Source organism: Rutilus rutilus (genome assembly GCF_951802725.1).
Source record: "Rutilus rutilus genome assembly, chromosome: 1".
NCBI classification, from domain to species: Eukaryota; Metazoa; Chordata; class Actinopteri; order Cypriniformes; family Leuciscidae; genus Rutilus; species Rutilus rutilus.
The window spans coordinates 48,273,775-48,292,266 of NC_140209.1; the positions used below are offsets into that span (position 1 = coordinate 48,273,775).

Genomic DNA, 18,492 nt, shown 5'->3' on the forward strand with positions numbered 1-18,492 from the left:
CCAATATGTGTAACCCAACGGTTGGGTTAAACAAATAACCCAATGTTTTTTACTGTGTAATACCAAACTTTTGACCACTAGTGCATATTGAGTTTTGTGTACAAAATGTTGCTATTTATGTAGTGCATTCTTAAAAGAGCCAAACTTGAGGTCTGATCTCTTTCTTTGATCATTTAGAAATAAACTTGCTTAAAACTTATTTGTCATTTTTAAAAGGTTAGCTCAACAAACACCTCTATAAGTTATCCATGCATTCAATAATTTGCTGAAAATAATCTTGTTGTAGGCATATTTTCAAAGAAATGAATTACAATGTCCAAAGGCATCTTAAAAATAACCTCCAGTTTCTTTATCCCATTACATTAACCTGCAACTACGGGCCTTGGAGAAAGTTTCTTGCTTTGTAATCCCAGCAGCTGCTGATGCAGTCCATGCAGAAACTCAGTCCGCAGGGAATCGGTGCAGGACCGCTGAGTTGCTCTTGGAGCAGCAGATCTCTGTGCTCAGCCATTTTAAGGAAGACAATGCAGTGGAAAGACTAAGAATATACTGCCAAAGGCAGGTTTCCTGCTCTGAAAGCAGAGGACTGTGGGTGTCTGTACAGATGCAGGGAAAATAACATCCCAGAGTGCACAAACTGATAACGTTCAATATGTTGTGACTCGATATTGACGGTAAATATTAAACAAATGGTGTATATAATGTATTTGGAAAGGTACTAATGTGATTCAATTAAAATATATAACATGAAATCACATTCTGATTTGTTTTCCTAAAACGTCCTACTGTTTTTAACATGCTTGTCAAATTTAGAAAACCAGTTTAATCAAGTCTGTGTTAAATTATGAATGTTTATCTCTTAAATCAAACATGCTAAATTACTTTATGATAATGAATCTGAGTAAAATGAGCTGCATGTTTAATTCTCCGTGGGATGCTCATCTCCTGGTAAAATTGCCTCTTCCACCATTTCACATATGGAAGCTCAATTTGAGCTAGAAAAAGGTCATTTTGACTTTTTGGTTTGCCTGTAAATTTGACTTTATGTCTCATAACTGTTACTCCATATCCCGTAATTGAAGTTTTTATTTTATTTTTTATAATTTCACAATTGTATCTCACGATTACCTGGTTTAATTTTTACATTAGTGTCAGAAACCGACTTGCACACAAATATCTGCCCTATATGTGTGGAAAGGGTGTATGCAAATAACAATTTCAGCCAAATTCCAGAAGGAATGATGAGAGCTCAACACTGGCTTCAAAATGCCCTGTGGGATTTAGTTCTATTGAAGATAGACTCTACATTCAGCATAATAGTTGAGTGTGAAATTAGAAAGCTCTTTAAATGTCCTGGTCACTAGCAGTCAGTGTTTTGTTTGAGAATATGCCTCTCTGTACCCTGTCGCTTCTGGTTGCAGCCTGTGTAATATCTGTGTTCATGCCGGAGAAGGTCCAGACGGTCTGCGGAGCTGAGCTGCTACTGAGTCAATCTCCAGCCTCTGTTATAACTAAGGACAAATTCAAAGAAAAGGAGAGAGAAAGGGAATATGACCCTGTTGCTCAGATTCCTGAACGTGCAGGAATGTTGAAGTGGAAAGAAGGAACAAGGGAAATATTGAGAAGATTTTATTCATATGTATGTACTTTTTTATGTAAAAATTTATATTTCTGGAATAAATTGTATTCAGCCTACAGACATATGAGCCATATGTGCATTCAAAATACAATATTAAGTATTGTATTTTTTTTGTACAAGGCCATATAACCACATAGCAATTATTCAGAACACCCTATAACCTAATAACCCTAAAATCAAGGGAATGCCTTAGCATTACCCATAATGCCGTAGCATTGCGGCAGCAAAAAAAAATCTAGTTAGCCTACAGCTTACTCAAAATCAATTACACATTATAATGCGCCTACCTTATGGTTTTACAACAAAATCATACACAAATTCAACATAGCAGAGATTTAGCATTAATACCACAGATAAAAACCCAAAAAAGTGAGACAATTTGAGGAAACAGATGAGAGATTAACTAGGCGGATGAAGGATGAGTAACAATGAATCTCTAAAACAAGATCATTGTTTTATTAAAAAGCATGCTCAACAGATTCAGAATATACAGAGCATTATATTGAGCATTACTGATAAGGTACAATGATTATAACATGACAATGACACTCTAAAATGATTACAAAAAGTACAAAAACACAAATTATTGTTAGCTGAAATACTTAAGCTATAGGCTAATTAAGCAGTCTTTCACGATCACATTTTTTAAATGTACATTTCTATGAAAGAACTATATGAAAATAAGTAATACACAATTTAGTAAGTATTTGTGGTCTTCTGATTTGTGTTATTGTCAAGGTCAGGATTTGGCTTGATCTTGACTGATTGCAGCTGCTCCTTCAATCCCATGAGTCACCAGTGCCTCAGACAAGAGAGTAAGGAATGCAGAGTCTGGATAGCCATTTCTGCACACAAACAAACAAAAGTTGAATTGGAATTTGGAAAGTGGAAATTCTTCAATCTATTAGATGAATAGTGATAACTAGATGTCTAGTATGCTTCACGGCTATAAAGGCTTTTTAAACACTTTTCAAAATTTTCCTAAAGGCTTTGAAATTCCAAAATCTCATCCAACTTTATATTCATATTCAAATTAGAATTCTGATTCCTTTTTGCTACCTTGATTTAAATTCAGGAATTTAACTGGATTTCCTCTTCCTGCTCAGCTACTGTTCGGACGCTCTTGCTTACTGCTCCGCGTTTTGCTCTATCGCTTTTACATTTTATCTCCTATTTTTTCTATATTTTATTTCCTTTATTTTATTTCCTTTTATCACCTAATTTTAACTTCAGCAAATCAGCACAGTGCTCATACGACAAAGTTTGGATTACTACAAAAACTGAGAATTCTTTTACCCGACCAGCTTACATACCGGGAAAGGAAAACACAACTGCCTCAAGGATAAGAGAAAATGCCTCTTCTGGAATCTACTTGCTGCACTAACTGCCACAGACTTTTACAAAGGATTGCAGTTCTAGAAACAAAGTTACTTACGGGACCACCAAACCAGACGGAGCACACAACAGAGCTTCGTCATGGACACCCTCAGCATACCGGTGAGTCCCATGAAACTAGTACTCCTCGACAGGTAGAGAAACAAGCCGATCGACTTACTAATCGATGGCACAAACAGGGAGCTAAACCCAAAGGCACTCGAGACATCAGATTGTCACGAGCATCACATATTACCGCAGTAGCATCCTCTACCCCAGATACAGCTCTGACAAGGATTGCAAACACTGGTCTGCTACCACTGCCTATACATCTTGAGAACAGATTTGAAGTACTAATGAATGTAAATGAGGAATCCACAAATGTGATGAATGTGATCGAACACAGACTGAATAGGCCAGTAGCTAACACTGATGCTAACTGGCGCTCAAGGTCGAGCAGACAGCGGCACTCAGCTCAGAGCGCAGCCGAGCCCAGGACTCTGATAGTGGGGGACTCCATAATCAGAAACATTAGCAACAGGGATACAACTACGTGCTGCCTTCCACAAGCAACAACTTCTGATATAAACAGGGAACTTCAGAACATTCTGATGAAACATAAGACTGCTAATCGACTCATCATACATGTGGGGAAGAATGATATTCATAAAGAGCAGTCAGAACTCCTTAAGAAGGATTTCAATGAACTTTTTGAAACACTTAAAAGACTGAAAGTTCAAACATTCATCAGTGGACCACTACCAGCAAGAGGAACAAACAGGTTTTCACGGTTGCTTGGGCTAAATACACGGCTGCAAAAAACCTGCAATATAAAAGCAGTGAACTTCATTGACAATTTCAATCTTTTCTGGAGTCAACGACAACTGTTTCATCGGGATGGCCATCACCCAAACAAACTTGGTTCAAGAGTGTTAAAGGACAATATCTACTTCTCCCTAAATCATCCTTCTGCGGTTTGTGCCAATCCACTCAATCTGAACGGCACACACACACCTGGACACAGTATGAATGACCACGGGACTTCACTTCAGCAGCAAAATGGACATGATAACACCACTCCGCCACAACAACCTCTGCTCACGGACACAATCTCAGCTGAGCCCTGCACACAGAGCTCACCACAGACAGCCATATCAGAACTGCTTGAAGATTCAGCACCCAAGGACGACTTCCTGGAAAACAGCCAGGGAAGCCAGGACAGCATATTACAGCCTCCTATAACACCAGAGCAACAGCCCCTTTCACCAGACACTTTCTCCCTCTCCCCTGCAACGCCACTACTGTGCTTCTCACAGAAAATGGAAGAACTGGTGCATGCTGGAACCAGACTATCCCACTCTTTTGCTGCAAGCCCCCAGATACCAACTAAAAAAAGACAGGCACCACTACCACCAAAGCCTGCGGGCCCAGCTCGCCCTCCCCCTCCTCCTGTGAGAGCTCTTCGGCCTCTGCCACAACGCCAGGGCCCACACCCTCCTCCTTCTGCTCGAGGTGAACCAAAAACAACTGATACCAGCTCTCAGTGATATGTGTCGGGTCCCCGTTTTGATAACAGTAACTTTCTCAAATGTTTACAAAACAAGCGGGAACCCAGTGTGCCTGTATCTTTCTCTATTGCTGTTCTATTACATGATAGAAAGTCTAAGGCCTTCAATAGCCGTACAGCAAACCCAACTAATCTGGTGCCTATTACACGTCAAACTAATATTGCTGTGGGGAAAAGTAAGTCTGTTAAGTTAGCTCTTTTAAACATTCGCTCACTTAAAAATAAATCACTTCTAGTCAACGACTTAATAACCACAAACAACCTAGATTTTATGCTTTTAAATGAAACCTGGCTAGAAGACAGCTACAGTGCAACAATCCTCAATGAAGCAGCCCCTCCTAACTTTACTTTTATGAGTGTCTGCAGAGCTGTTAAGAGAGGTGGGGGTCTAGCTGCTCTTTTTAAAGATATCTATCAATGTAAGCAAATATCATTTGGGAATTACTTGTCTTTCGAATATCTGGGTATTGTGTTAAAAGGTGCTCCACGCATTTTACTTTTCATTATTTACAGGCCTCCAAAATACTCTCCAGCCTTTGCTGAGGACTTTACAGAACTGTTATCAACAATTACCTCAGAGTTTGACTGTTTTGCCATTGCTGGAGATTTTAACATCCATATAGATAATGCAGAAAACAATATGGCAAAAGAAATCAAAACTGTTTTAAAAACTTTTGATCTGACTCAGCATGTACATGGACCCACACACAATCGTGGACACACTTTAGATTTACTTATCAGTAAGGGTCTAAACATTTCATTGATTGTTATTAAGGATGTAGCACTGTCTGATCATTTCTGTATTTTCTTTGATATATTGATCTCTCCTGCCACTGAAGCTAGATCTGTGTCTGTCAAGAAGAGATGCTTAAATGAGAACACTAGTGTCCTATTTATGAAGGCTATATCTTTAACACCAAGCATATCTGCAGACTCTGTTGATTTTCTCCTTGATTCTTTTAACTCAAAAGTTAAAGGTGTAATTGATGATATTGCTCCTGTGAAAGTCAGGAAGAAGAGTGGCAGACAAAAGGCACCTTGGAGAAACTCAACAGCAGTGCAAAATATGAAAAGACAATGCAGAAAAGCAGAGCGCATGTGGCGGAAGACAAAACTTGTAGTCCATTATAACATCTACAAAGACAGCCTTCATGCTTTCAATATGGAACTAGGCAAAGCTAGACAGACTTTCTTCTCAAATATTATAAACAGCAATTTAAACAACACACGCACTCTTTTTGCTACTGTAGAGAGACTGACAAACCCCCCAAGCCAGATTCCCAGTGAAATGCTCTCAGACAGCAAGTGCCGTGAGTTTGCTTCTTTCTTCTCTGAGAAAATCAATAATATCAGAAAGGTGATCAGCACATCCTTGACTTGCGCTGGGGTCAGACAGATCAAACCACCTGAGAAAGTAGTTACTATGTCTGATTTCAAAGAAATTGATGGCAAAATTTTGGAAGAAACCGTACAGCACCTTAAAACATCAACCTGCGCTCTTGACACACTTCCCACATCGTTTTTCAAAAGTGTGTTAAACAGTTTAGAAGCAGATCTTCTAGAAGTGGTAAATGCTTCACTTCTCTCTGGGAGTTTTCCAAACTCCCTAAAAACTGCAGTTGTCAAGCCCCTCCTGAAAAAGAGCAATCTGGATAAGACCATATTAAGCAACTATAGACCGATCTCAAATCTTCCTTTCATAGGTAAGATCATTGAAAAAGTTGTCTTCAATCAGCTGAACAAATTCTTATGCTCGAATGGATACTTTGACAATTTTCAATCTGGTTTCCGACCGCACCACAGCACAGAGACAGCGCTCATAAAGATAATAAACGATATTCGCTTAAATACTGACTCAGGCAAATTATCAGTGCTGGTACTACTCGACCTCAGTGCTGCATTTGACACTGTCGATCACAACATACTTCTGGACAGGCTGGAAAACTGGGTGGGGCTTTCTGGGATAGTCCTAAAATGGTTCAGGTCATACTTAGATGGGAGAGGTTATTATGTGAGTATAGGAGACCATAAGTCTGAGTGGACATCCATGACATGCGGAGTCCCTCAAGGCTCAATTCTTGCGCCACTCCTGTTCAACCTGTATATGCTCCCAATGAGCCAAATAATGAGAAAGAACCAAATTGCTTACCACAGCTATGCAGACGACACACAGCTCTACTTAGCCCTATCGCCCAACGATTATAGCCCCATTGACTCCCCATTGACCAATGCATTGATGAAGTCAACAGTTGGATGTGTCAAAACTTTCTTCAGTTAAACAAAGACAAAACTGAAGTCATTGCGTTTGGAAACAAAGATGAAGTTCTCAAGGTGAACGCATACCTTCACTCTAGGGGTCAAACAACCAAAAATCAAGTCAGGAATCTTGGTGTGACACTAGAGTCAGAGCTTAGTTTCAGTAGTCATGTCAAAGCAATAACTAAATCAGCATACTATCATCTGAAAAATATTGCAAGAATTAGATGCTTTGTTTCCAGACAAGACTTAGAGAAACTTGTGCATGCTTTCATCACCAGCAGGGTGGATTATTGTAATGGACTCCTCACTGGCCTTCCCAAAAAGACCATAAGACAGTTGCAGCTCATACAGAACGCTGCCGCCAGGATTCTGAGCAGAACCAGAAAATATGAACATATCACACCAGTCCTCAGGTCTTTACACTGGCTCCCAGTTACATTTAGGATTGATTTTAAAGTATTATTACTGGTATATAAATCATTCAATGGCCTAGGACCTCAATACATTGCAGATATGCTCACTGAATATAAACCCAACAGATCACTCAGATCATTAGGATCATATCAGGTTGAAATACCAAGGGTTCACTCTAAGCATGGCGAGTCCGCTTTTAGCTATTATGCCAGCCGCAGCAGGAACCAGCTTCCAGAGGAGATCAGATGTGCTCCTACTGTAGTCACATTCAAATCCAGACTCAAAACACATCTGTTTAACTATGCATTTACTGAATGAGCACTGTGCCACTGTTCGTCCGACTGTTTGTACTGTATTTTATTTTTTATTTTTCTAAACTGTTTTAATTATTCTTATTTCTTTTTATTATTTTAATTTATTCTATGTAAAGCACTTTGAATTGCCATTGTGTATGAAATGTGCTATATAAATAAACTTGCCTTGCCTTGCCTTGGATTTGAAAAAGCATTCTACATTCAATTCTGAATGATGCACAACCCTTACGGACCCTGATCATGGATATTCTGTCACAGCCATGTACTTCATTTGTGTTCATTCGTAACAGATTATTATCAATTACTCAAAAATAGCTGCTCTCTAATACAAAGGAGATGCTAGTTTGTTGGCACTGAGAGGCCTATATACATGTGTCAAAGATGACTATTAGCACTAACACATTCTTGCTAAAATGGTTTAGAAAAACAGAAGTAATTAGAGAATAAGTGCTCTCTAAAATCACAGAAATCACACATTAACATGTTCATGGCACCAGCCATGGCATGATTATACTTACAAGCTTAGCGTTTGTTTAGCTTAGCATCTGGACTCACCTACTCTTCCCTCCCTCCATCCTGGTCTTGTGGGGGATCTTGCCCCAGTTCACTTTTGCATCTCCACCACAGGCCTTCTTGCTTGAACTAATAGTAAAAGTAAGCCCTTGATGAAATGCCTTTTTCAGGTAGGGCAATAAACTCTGTCCCTTTGGGTCGAGTGGCAGAAAAGCCTCAAATTTACCACCTTTGAATGGTGACCCAGGATAGGGATCCTTATCCTAGAAGAGATGTGTAAAACATGGAAATTACAAGGTGATATATTTTATTATATTTAACTAAAATTTTGCATTTTTCACAATTGTAAGCTATATTTCTAGGATGCTTTACTAAATAAAATGTATATAAGCTATTACCCCTTGTATGCCATCAGGTATGCAGTACGTGATCTTGGCCGTTGTGTATTTTGTATAGCCTGGAAGGCTCAAATTCATCTCTGCACATGTCATAGTTCCTTGAATGCCCTTTTGTTCTTTGATGTCCTCGTGTTCTGAATGTTGCTCTTGAGCCTGATATTCCTGCCGTATATCCTTTGAGCCATAACTTTGCACTGGTTCCCCCAGCACCTTCTTCTGAGAGTACATCCCCTCTTTTCCACACACTCGGCAGTGTGAATGATGTAGTAGGCAGTCACAGCAAAGGATGACACCACAGGTGGTCCGTATCACATTTGTACCGATCGCTCCGCACACGCATTTCTCTGAAGGGGTATGGGACAGCAGGTTGGTCTGTTTCAAAGTCATTGCGGTATCTTGTTTTTTGTGTGCTTCAAGTGGTAAAGAAGTTGGCCCATCAATTTTTGGTTCTGTTGTGTTTTCTCTGGCATTAGCTAATTGGCTAAGGGAGTTTATCTTGCTTACTTCATCCATCATAGAACTAGGGTTCTCTAACCTTTCCAACGTAGCCGATTTCTGTTTGGTTGATTTAACTCTACTCTTGCTACTGCTGTTAGACTGAACCGCTTGACTTGTATCCTGTAAAAAACACAGCTTTACACTTTGATCAGATTTAAAGTGATCAGCTTTTGTTGATTGTATGCTCAAAGACGCCTTGGTTGCTCCTTGATCTACATCCTCCTGGAAGGTCTTCATCTGTAATAAGGAATGAGACTTTTGCCCAGAATATACAACCTTAAATATATCACTGGCTTGAGAGCAAAGCAATTTTGGGCCAAGAAAGAAAATGCTGCTCTTTGTGGTATGCAAGGTGACCTTGCGAAAACGTGACTGTACATTCAAGCAGCAGGTTTCAAACAGTTTATCTTTTTCAACCACACCAAGCTCTGCCAAACGTACCTCCTGAAAGCTAAAGTCACTGGCCACCATAGCCACCAGATTCTGAAGCTGCCGATGAATTTCTCCGACCTTCGATGAATCTGTGCCCTCCAGTGTCACGCTCATCTCACCTTTGCCTGCTTGTTTCTCTGACATTTGCAAGTCAGATTTCATGCTGTCCAGTTGGTTGCAATAGGCCTCCTTCATATAGGTCCACATTAGAGAAGACACAGTAAGTTCTGCTGTCACTGTAGTAATCGGACAATCTTCACTAGGTCTTCCACTACTGATGCTATTGGATCTTGCTCTTTGATGAGCATGTGCGTTAATCATTGGCTCAACTGTAATCTGGTTATTTTGCACTTGCTCTCTTAGGTACGGCCGACCGGAGAAACTATTGGCCCTCCTTAAAGAGGATTTGGAAGTGGGCACTGATGTAGAGGAGGGAGCAGCTGTCTTCACTGCGGTATTACTGGCTGATAGGGCATTCACAATTGAAGCTTTGACTCCTGTGGTAAATGTTGAAGTGAGTCCAGCAGGAGTAGTTGGTTTGGCCTTGTATGTGCTGAAGGAGGTTCCACCAAATGTATTCGCAGATAGCGGGTCTTGGTTTTTAAACCAAAGGACATCCTCTCCTGTAGAGCTTGGACTTGTCATCCTGAATGTTTCAGTTCCTTCCCCTGTCAGTTCATTACCGAGTAAGCCTGCGGTGCCAAGTGAAGACTTAGTGGGTGGTGCTGATTTAGAGTTTGGGTCTAGCATTTGCATGTCCATTTTAGCAGTAAGACTCCTTATGTCTCCACCCATCTCCTCTCTACCAAGTAGCCCAGAGCTCTTAAACCGAGCCGCCAGTTTGTATTCTTTTGTATTCCCAACATCCCCTTTTCGTTCAGTGCTAGAGCCAATCAGTTTAGGGGGCACTGGGGTATGTACTTCACTTTTTCTCTTAACTTGTTGCCCTCTCTCTAAGGATTCAGGGGATGCTGAAGCAGAACTGGAAGAGGATGATGCCATTTCTGTCAAGCTCCCCATCACGCTTTTCTCCACCCCAAGCAGTAGCATTTGTTTGGCCTGAGATACCTCACTTTTTTCTCCAACTATATAAATGGTGTCCTGGTCATAGCTAAACAGAACATTAGGCAGTACTAACTGCACCTTTTTTAATGCTATGGTCAGTCCGTCTGGCATGTAAAGGGCACTCTTTTTAACCTGGTCTTTCCGCAGACAACCCTCTTGCTGTTGATAAAGCTGCCTCAGCTCCTTATGGGCTTGCCGCATGTTTTGTTTAACATCTGATCCGGTTGGGACCTCTGATTGCAGGTACAGGGTGGTGATTCCCTCGGATGTAACGTGGACCACTTGCACTCCATGATGACGCAGTATATACTTGTACTCTTTAATGCTCTGCAGGTATGCAAACACATCAGCTTCCATGATAATCGAAAGATCTTCCAAATCAGCTTCATCTATCGTGCATTCTGCTTTCTCCTCCATTTTGCTTTTCTTAGTCTGAGTACTGCGTTCAGTGAGAGCTTCATTGTTATCTTGCAGTCCGTAGTGCTCTTGTCCGAAATCCACCGTGGATACGGAGCTGAGGCCTCCTGCATGAAGGCCTGGTGACTGAGATGCAAAGCTGGCCCATTTGGTCTGGCCCCTGGTCTCTGGACCTTGCCCACTGTCTCCACTAAAATTAGGATATTCGGCTCTTGAAAGGTGATGATAAAATAGCATCTGCATATGAGGAAAAGCGCCTTGAAAATCGGAATATTTGCCTTGCAAGGTGCACGTATGCTGTAATAAGCCACGCTGCATACGTAGACCTGGAAACTCACTACGCAGTACATTCAGAGTGTCTGCACCCCGAGGAAGCTGACTGCAATCTATAGTCACAGTCATATCAAGGATCACCTAAAGGAGTACAAGAACATCAGTGTCAAAACAAAATGAATACTTGCTTACATTAGTTTGGGAAATGAAACTTTTATTAATTTTTTTTTTTACAAAGCACTGTCTAATCTTGCTTATTCTGTCAGCAAACCTTATTCAGACTCAGGGGCTCTTGGCATGGGAGACCCAGGGAGAGTTCATATTTTATGCCGTCCAGCTCTAAAATGTGAGGATGATGACGAAGTACACTCTGGATCACTAAATTAAACCAGAAAGAAAGGATCAATCTCATTTGACAGGTAAAAACTGGCTCAGCAGTTTACACACAAAATGAGATGTTTGCACACACAGATGGAAGTTCATTTTTCATAATGGTTGATTTATAAAAGCATCAATTCTCATTTTCTCTTTTTCTCACCAAAGAGACTGATACTCACTAATCAGACTCTGCTGCAAGACGAACACACAAGCACATTGAAAACTCACTGCCTTTAATCAGGCTTGACAGTACATAAAGTTTACTCCCTCACAACTTGCTCACCCCCCACACATATACTTTATTAGCAAACTGACTAGAATGAACTAAAATGACTGAACTGACTGAACTAAAATGTTGCCTTGGCAGACCAATCAGCTAGCAAGAGCCAGACACTTCATTAGGAATATGCCAGTCGTCTGGCTGCCAATCAGTGCACTTTGGATTTTTTCCATGATCAGCTACTCTGGAAATAACATTTGAATGCACTGAAATTCAATGTATGTACCAGAAATATAAAGAGTGGGGTAAGATGTGTCAGAATTTTATGCTAAAAACTAAATACATTTTTTACATTTATTAAAAAATGTTTTACTAGGCAGGTAAAATAAGTAGCATTTCAACGCAAACATATCCAGACACTAACATGTAAATCACACAATGCTGTAAATTCCCAGAGTGTATATAAAAAACATGTAAATTATTTTGCTTAAGAATAGCCATGAATTATTAACTTAAGCATTTTTCCAAAATGGTAGTTGTGGGGTAAATTGGGCCATACAACCCTTAATGTTTTCATTGTGTAGAAACCCTGCATGTTGTCCATACAATTTCAAGCAAAATTCTCAGTGTTAAATTAACACTGCCAGTGTTTATGTAATCTGCATGGATTATATAAACACTGGCAATGTTAATTTAATACTGGGTGTTTTACCGTAAAAATAGAAAAATGTAAAAAAATATATATATTCTTAAATATTCTTTAAATATTGGACTTTTTGGACTTTTGACATAAATAGTAAAAAATAAATAAATACTTTTTTCATATTATTTCTATGGACATGGTACAAATGCTTCCCCCCCACCCCACCTGAAGCATAGTCTGTTATTTAAAGTGGCACCCCACTCTTCCCTAGCTATTTTTATCAATATTCATCCATTCATCTATTTACACAATGTACAGTGATGTTTAACAGCAGTCGTAATAACCATGTAAACAATTTCTCTGACCTCTACTCTGCTCAAATGTGACAAGGGCACGCAGAGGTGTCCGACCGATGATAGTGACTGACGTGACCTCTCCTCCTCCGTTCCTCTCGCGTAGAAAGTAAATCAGTAGTTTGTCCCGTAGACGTTCATGATCCACGTTTGTTGGCAAACCGTAAACGCACACCGCACGGTTTTCCTCTGCCATCCTTCAGGGTTGCCACCTATAAACACTGATTTTAAGTAAACAAAAGTGGTTAAGGGCGGTATGATTATTATGCGTCACCACACAAGCTATGCACAAGCAGATAGCCCTACCGCAAAATATTTTCCAGCTAAGTCAGTCACTATACCTTCCTCATTATAATAAGCAAATGGGGGGAAAAGTCGTTGTCCAGTCCAGCGTTTTTGGTACGTCGGAGCTCGAGCACACAGGAAGTGTAACTAACAACAGAGTTGGTGACAAAATAATGTCGCGATTACACTGTCGTTTTTTACAAATGAGTAAAGATAATGTTGTTTTATCACCAATGTGTCTCAATATCAACATTTCGTCGCTTTATTCATCTTTTGCATGAAGGGTTTGCTCTTTTTCTAATTTCGTGCGAGGCGTCGTTTACATGAGAAATAAAAGTGAAAGTAAAAAGGCAGAAGACCAGGAATTGTATTTATGACTTGAGCCGCATGGAAACCGTGATGTCACGAGCAAAAGTTGTGTACCTCATTTTATGTATTTGTTATTTATTATATATTTTTAGTAATTTATTTATTTAATATATTTGGTAAGTTGTCCCATGTATGCCTTATCCTGCTATTTAAAGCCTCAGAAAATCAACTTAAATTATTAAAAAAGGTTTAGCTATGGGTAGATAAAAAGTGAAAGGCTAGATAAAATGGGTATTCTTTTTTACATAATAATAAAATAAAATGAGGTTATTTTAAGAGCAATTAAATTTTATACAGTTACATTAGTAGGCTATTATTATGATAAATGCATAACATATTTTACAGTGATTAAGTATTGAATTTTCAAGAACCATTATTACACCTCAAATTGATCTGGCCCAGTTATGAAGTGTTTTACATAGGACACCTGAAGTGATATCATTTGAAGCGCCACCTACAGGCGATACAGTGCTAGTGCAGGAACACATTTGCTCACATTCTAGTCTATTAATAGCTAGAGCTCCACCGTGTGTCAGGTCAACAATATCTTGTGACAGGCAGCTTCGTTCTTGCAAGGACATGCGGTCGTTTCATTAAGTGAAATTGCAAATATTACAAGCAGTCTATTCCATAACAAACAGATGTTTTACGCAAGTTTATCATAGGTTATTGAAGTGCAGACAATACAGGAGGAACTTGAAGTGCGTTCAAGGTAGGAAGACCTTACCATTCACACTGTTCTCAGCTGTTGTATACTGTCTGAGCTAGTTATTAATTTAATATCTAAGTCTTTTCCATATATACATAAACAAAAGCACTTTTACAACTTACTGGGTAGGCTACTGAACTATTGAGCCATGCTGCTTTATAAACACTTTATAAACACTGCAGTTACTAGGCCTAAACACTAACAGCTCAAGGCTACTGTGCCAATACTCTTTTGTTCAAGGTATACTACTCTTGGACACTTCTAAGCACAAACACTCTTGTTGGGATGTCCCGGGACACCTTTCCCTTCAGTTCTGCTTCTCTGCGCTCCTTAAGGCTGGATCAGGAGCTTCAGGACTGGGAAGATGCCAGGCGGGCACTGGCACACAGGAGGGCAATGACAAGGCGACCTCTGCCTGCCGCCCCCAGACTCCGACATGGAAACGAGAGGATCCAGACGGTCCGTGCTCCCCCACCCCAAATACAGTGCCGAGACCCAGCCATCCACAATACCTTCATGTGTGGAGATATGAAGGGAGTGTATTCCGTCCTCAAAGAGCCAGGCATGGTGAACGCACTGATGGAGACCGTACATGAGGAGATGGCGTGGGCCCCGGAGATGGGTAGGACCCTTTAACACACACAAGCACATATTCATTCAGGGGTATTTGGGTAAATTCACTCGTCTCATTCTGTTGCAGGAATGTGGACTCTCATCTCAAAAATAAAGCAGACGTCTGCACTGCGTCTGGCTGCCAGCAGGGGCCACTCTGGCTGTGTCGAGGAGCTGCTGTTCAGGGGAGCGGAGGTGGATGCAGACCCTGGCGGTCGCACAGCTTTACATGATGCCTGTTCAGGGGGCCATCACATCTGTGTGCGCCTGCTCTTAGACCACGGGGCTGACCCTGACCTGCTCGCTGTCGACGGCAATGCCCCACTGCATCTCTGCAATGCAGCGGAAACATATCAGTGAGTAGGCCTGAATATGGTCAGATGAAGATATAACAAGATGTGAAAAGTAATCAATAAAACCATACAAACTAAATTTATTAATAAACATTATGGTGACACGATTTTGACTTTGCTTCTGAGACTTTATGAGGTACTCTACCATTTAAAGGTTTGGGGTAAGTAAAAAAAAAAGAGTTTTGTAGCATTTATAATGTTACAAAAGACTTATATTTCATATATCATGTATCTATTTTTATTTATAAAGGCTTCCACAAAACACACAACCGTTCAAAAGTTTGTTTTAAATATTTTTTTTACTAAGGATGCATTAAATTGATCAAAAAAGTGACAGTAAAGACAATTATAATGGAACAAAAGATGTTTATTAGTGCTGTCAAATCGATGAATCACGATTAATCGGATCTAACATAAAAGTGTGTAAATATATAATATATTTACTAATTTTATGTTAGATCCGATTAATCGTGATTCATCGTTTTGACAGCACTAATCTTTATCTTAAATAAATGTTGTTATTTTGGACTGTTTTTGTTTTTCATCAGAGAATCCTGAAAAACAAAATGTATCAAGGTTTCCACCAAAAATATAATTAGCAGCAGAACTGTTTTCAACATTGATAATAATCAGAAATGTTTCTTGAGCACCAAATCCACATATCAGAATCATTTTGGAAAAATCATGTGACGCTGAAGACTGGAGTAATGATGCTGAAAATTCAACTTTGCATCACAGGATTTTTTTAATATATATTCAAATAGAAAATGTAATTTTAAAATGTAATAATATTTCACAATATCTCACTTTTCTACTGTATTTTTGGTCAAATAAATGCAGGCTTGGTGAGGAGAAGAGACTTTCAAAAACATAAAAAAATCTCACAACCCCAAACTTTTGAACGGTACTGTATAATTCAACCAAAAATGAAAATGTCTCCGTTTACTCAGCCTCATATCATTCTGACCTGTATTATTGTCTTTCTGTTGTAAAACACAAAAGGAGATCTTATGCAGGATGTCAGAGCTTTTGTTTTCCGTACAACAAAGGTGATTCATACTGCATACCGTCATACCGTGCTGGAATGAAATTGACATATTTCTTATTTCACCTCTTGCGCACAGTAATAAAGACATCAGTCACACTCTTATCTGCCCTGCAGGTGTGCTGAGCACTTGGTGACCAGTGGTGCATTGGTGAACGTGGCCCAGCGTGACTCATGTCTCACCCCCCTTCACGTGGCCTGCAGGAGAGGTCTAGAGGACCACGTGGAGCTCTTCCTGTCCTATGGAGGGGACGTGACGGCTCAGACCCAAGAGGGTGAGACACCCTTGAACGCAGCCTGTGCTGGGGCGGAGAGACCCGCAGATGCAGGACGGTTTCTGCGTATCGTCCAGAAGCTGCTAGCAGCCGGGGCCGACGCGCAGACTGCTGGGAGGAAAAAGCACACGGCCCTGCATAATGCCTGTGGAAACTGTTGTCCTCGCATTGTTAAACTTCTGCTGGAACATGGGGCTCGCGCGGACATAGCTAACTGTGCCGGATACACACCCATGGACTGCCTGCTGCAGGTGGGATGATGATGGGATAGAGATGTAAAGGAAGGGAAGGTCTGATCTGGAAGAATTAAGTGTGAAGCTGATGGTTGATTTCTTCTCTCTCTTTGTTTTGCCAGGTAGTAGAGGATTACCCAGACCAGCAGCCAGAGGTTGTGGCCCAGTCTCTTCTCAACTATGGAGCACAGCCGTGCTCCCCTAGAGTAAGTGCAGATTGTTGTGTGTCCTATACCTATATAACCTGCCCACTACCTACCCTTTGGAACGAATCCTTATTTTATTTATCTGCGTGTGTGAATCTCAGATGCTGAAACTCTGCCTCCTCTCTCCTGCCATTTTGGAGGTAATGCTGAATTGCTATGCGGTCGTCCCAGCATGCGAGGAGTGGTTAGAGGACATACCAGAGGAACGAATGAAGGTCTCTCTCAATACAGAGAAAATAAATCACATTCCAAAAATGTTATGCTACATAGATCAGGAGAGTTAATACGTTCTCAGTCAGGATTCGTAGACGGATCAACATCTAATATGAATTAAAAGCAGAAGCAAATGTGTTTACACATTTACTCATATACATTGAATTGAATAGCATAGCTCAGATCATTGTAAATATTTTGCTATGTATATATATACTACCATTGAAAAGTTTAGAGTCTATAAGGTTTTTATACTGTAACTGTTTTCTAATTGAACATATTTAAAAATGTAATTTATTCCTGTGATGACAAAGCTGAATTTTCAGCATCATAACTGCAGTCTTCAGCATCACATGATCCTTCAGAAATCATTCTAATATGATGATTTAATTCTCAAAGATTTCTTTATATTATTGAATACTATTATGATTACTAATATGATTCTTTGATTAATAGAAAGTACAAAAGAACAGCATTTGTTTTAATTGGGAATTTTTTATAAATGTGTCCTTGCAGAATAAAAGTGTTAGTTTCTATTTTCTTTCTTTCTTTCTTTCTTTCTTTCTTTCTTTCTTTCTTTCTTACTGGCCCCAAACTTTTGAATGGTTGTGGTGTGTGTGTGTGTGTGTGTGTGTGTGTGTCTGTGAGAGAGAGAGAGAGAGAGAGAGAGAGAGAGACTGACATTCAGAAACTAATATCCTAATGAAACAACATGTATTGTACTGTCAGGAGCATCAGTCTTTCTTCGATGCGGTCAGACGGATGAGCGGTCAGCCTCGCTCTCTTCAGCACCTCTGCCGCTGTGCGCTGCGTCACCACCTGGGGCCACTGTGTGACTTTGCAATAGTCCAGCTCGACATCCCCAGCACTTTAAAAGACTATCTACTGCTGCATAATGATGGACAGCTCAGCTGAGCTCCACTCTTAGAGAAACAAAAAAATAGCTGACTGGAAACAGTGGGCTGAACTTGTTTATTTCTTTTTTTTACAAACTGTATTTATCATCTGTGATAAATAAATACATTGTTATAAATTGATGTCTGTCTGATGGTTTCAGATCCCTAGACACCTCTCAACAATAGAAGCTAATTCAAGGATGGATTATGGACCAGTGGAGTCTCTGGCTTTCAGAGCAGAGGCCTTAAAGCACTGCACATGTAATATTGATAGTAAAATAAAGTGATTGTTTTATTGATCGATGGATAGTGCTTGAATATGTGCCAATGGCTGTCCTCACAATGTGAAATAAACAAAGAAATGAGAATAAGATCAGCACTAACTGAATGTGTTTTTGCAGCTTTGATGGCGTATCAAAATCTATAAACAGTTATTGCTCGTCATTTATTGTAAACCACACACACTAAAGCAACAACACACTTAAAGCTCCTGACAAAGAACTGCCCCACAACATATGTTTCAAGAATTAATTGTGCAG

The 18,492-nt window shown here is 40.0% G+C and overlaps 2 protein-coding genes across 3 annotated transcripts; one reads left to right on the forward strand and one right to left on the reverse strand.

The window, feature by feature from the left end:
- Positions 1-1,620: 1,620 nt before the first annotated feature.
- Positions 1,621-13,394, reverse strand: LOC311288054 (uncharacterized protein). Of its 2 annotated transcripts, none has more exons than XM_084405258.1 (6): positions 13,064-13,394; positions 12,770-12,978; positions 11,435-11,541; positions 8,479-11,304; positions 8,123-8,343; positions 1,621-2,484 (listed from the first exon to the last, which is right to left on the reverse strand). In XM_084405258.1, exons 2-6 carry the CDS (start codon positions 12,951-12,953, stop codon positions 2,379-2,381), a joined length of 3,444 nt encoding a protein of 1,147 aa, XP_084261384.1. In that variant the 5' UTR covers positions 12,954-12,978; positions 13,064-13,394; the 3' UTR covers positions 1,621-2,378. The 2 variants fall into 2 exon arrangements, with proteins under 2 accessions (XP_084261384.1, XP_084261383.1); XM_084405257.1 differs by having other exon boundaries at positions 13,099-13,392.
- Positions 13,395-13,940: 546 nt separating this feature from the next.
- asb16 (ankyrin repeat and SOCS box containing 16) lies at positions 13,941-18,300 on the forward strand. The gene is made up of 7 exons (XM_084433096.1): positions 13,941-14,123; positions 14,361-14,742; positions 14,821-15,088; positions 16,248-16,656; positions 16,761-16,844; positions 16,946-17,059; positions 17,787-18,300. Exons 2-7 carry the CDS (start codon positions 14,406-14,408, stop codon positions 17,970-17,972), a joined length of 1,398 nt encoding a protein of 465 aa, XP_084289222.1. The 5' UTR covers positions 13,941-14,123; positions 14,361-14,405; the 3' UTR covers positions 17,973-18,300.
- The last annotated feature ends 192 nt before the right edge of the window (positions 18,301-18,492 follow it).

Excerpts from the sequence above, each read along its gene's own strand:
- LOC311288054 (XM_084405258.1), bottom strand. The coding sequence starts at position 12,953 with ATGGCAGAGGAAAACCGTGCGGTGTGCGTTTACGGTTTGCCAACAAAC. Across the intron at positions 11,542-12,769 it reads CACATTTGAGCAGAGTAGAG|TGATCCAGAGTGTACTTCGT; the intron begins GTCAGAGAAATT and ends GGTTTAATTTAG. Across the intron at positions 8,344-8,478 it reads TACCTGATGGCATACAAGGG|GATAAGGATCCCTATCCTGG; the intron begins GTAATAGCTTAT and ends CATCTCTTCTAG.
- asb16 (XM_084433096.1), top strand. The coding sequence starts at position 14,406 with ATGTCCCGGGACACCTTTCCCTTCAGTTCTGCTTCTCTGCGCTCCTTA. Across the intron at positions 14,743-14,820 it reads GGCGTGGGCCCCGGAGATGG|GAATGTGGACTCTCATCTCA; the intron begins GTAGGACCCTTT and ends ATTCTGTTGCAG. Across the intron at positions 16,845-16,945 it reads CACAGCCGTGCTCCCCTAGA|ATGCTGAAACTCTGCCTCCT; the intron begins GTAAGTGCAGAT and ends TGTGAATCTCAG.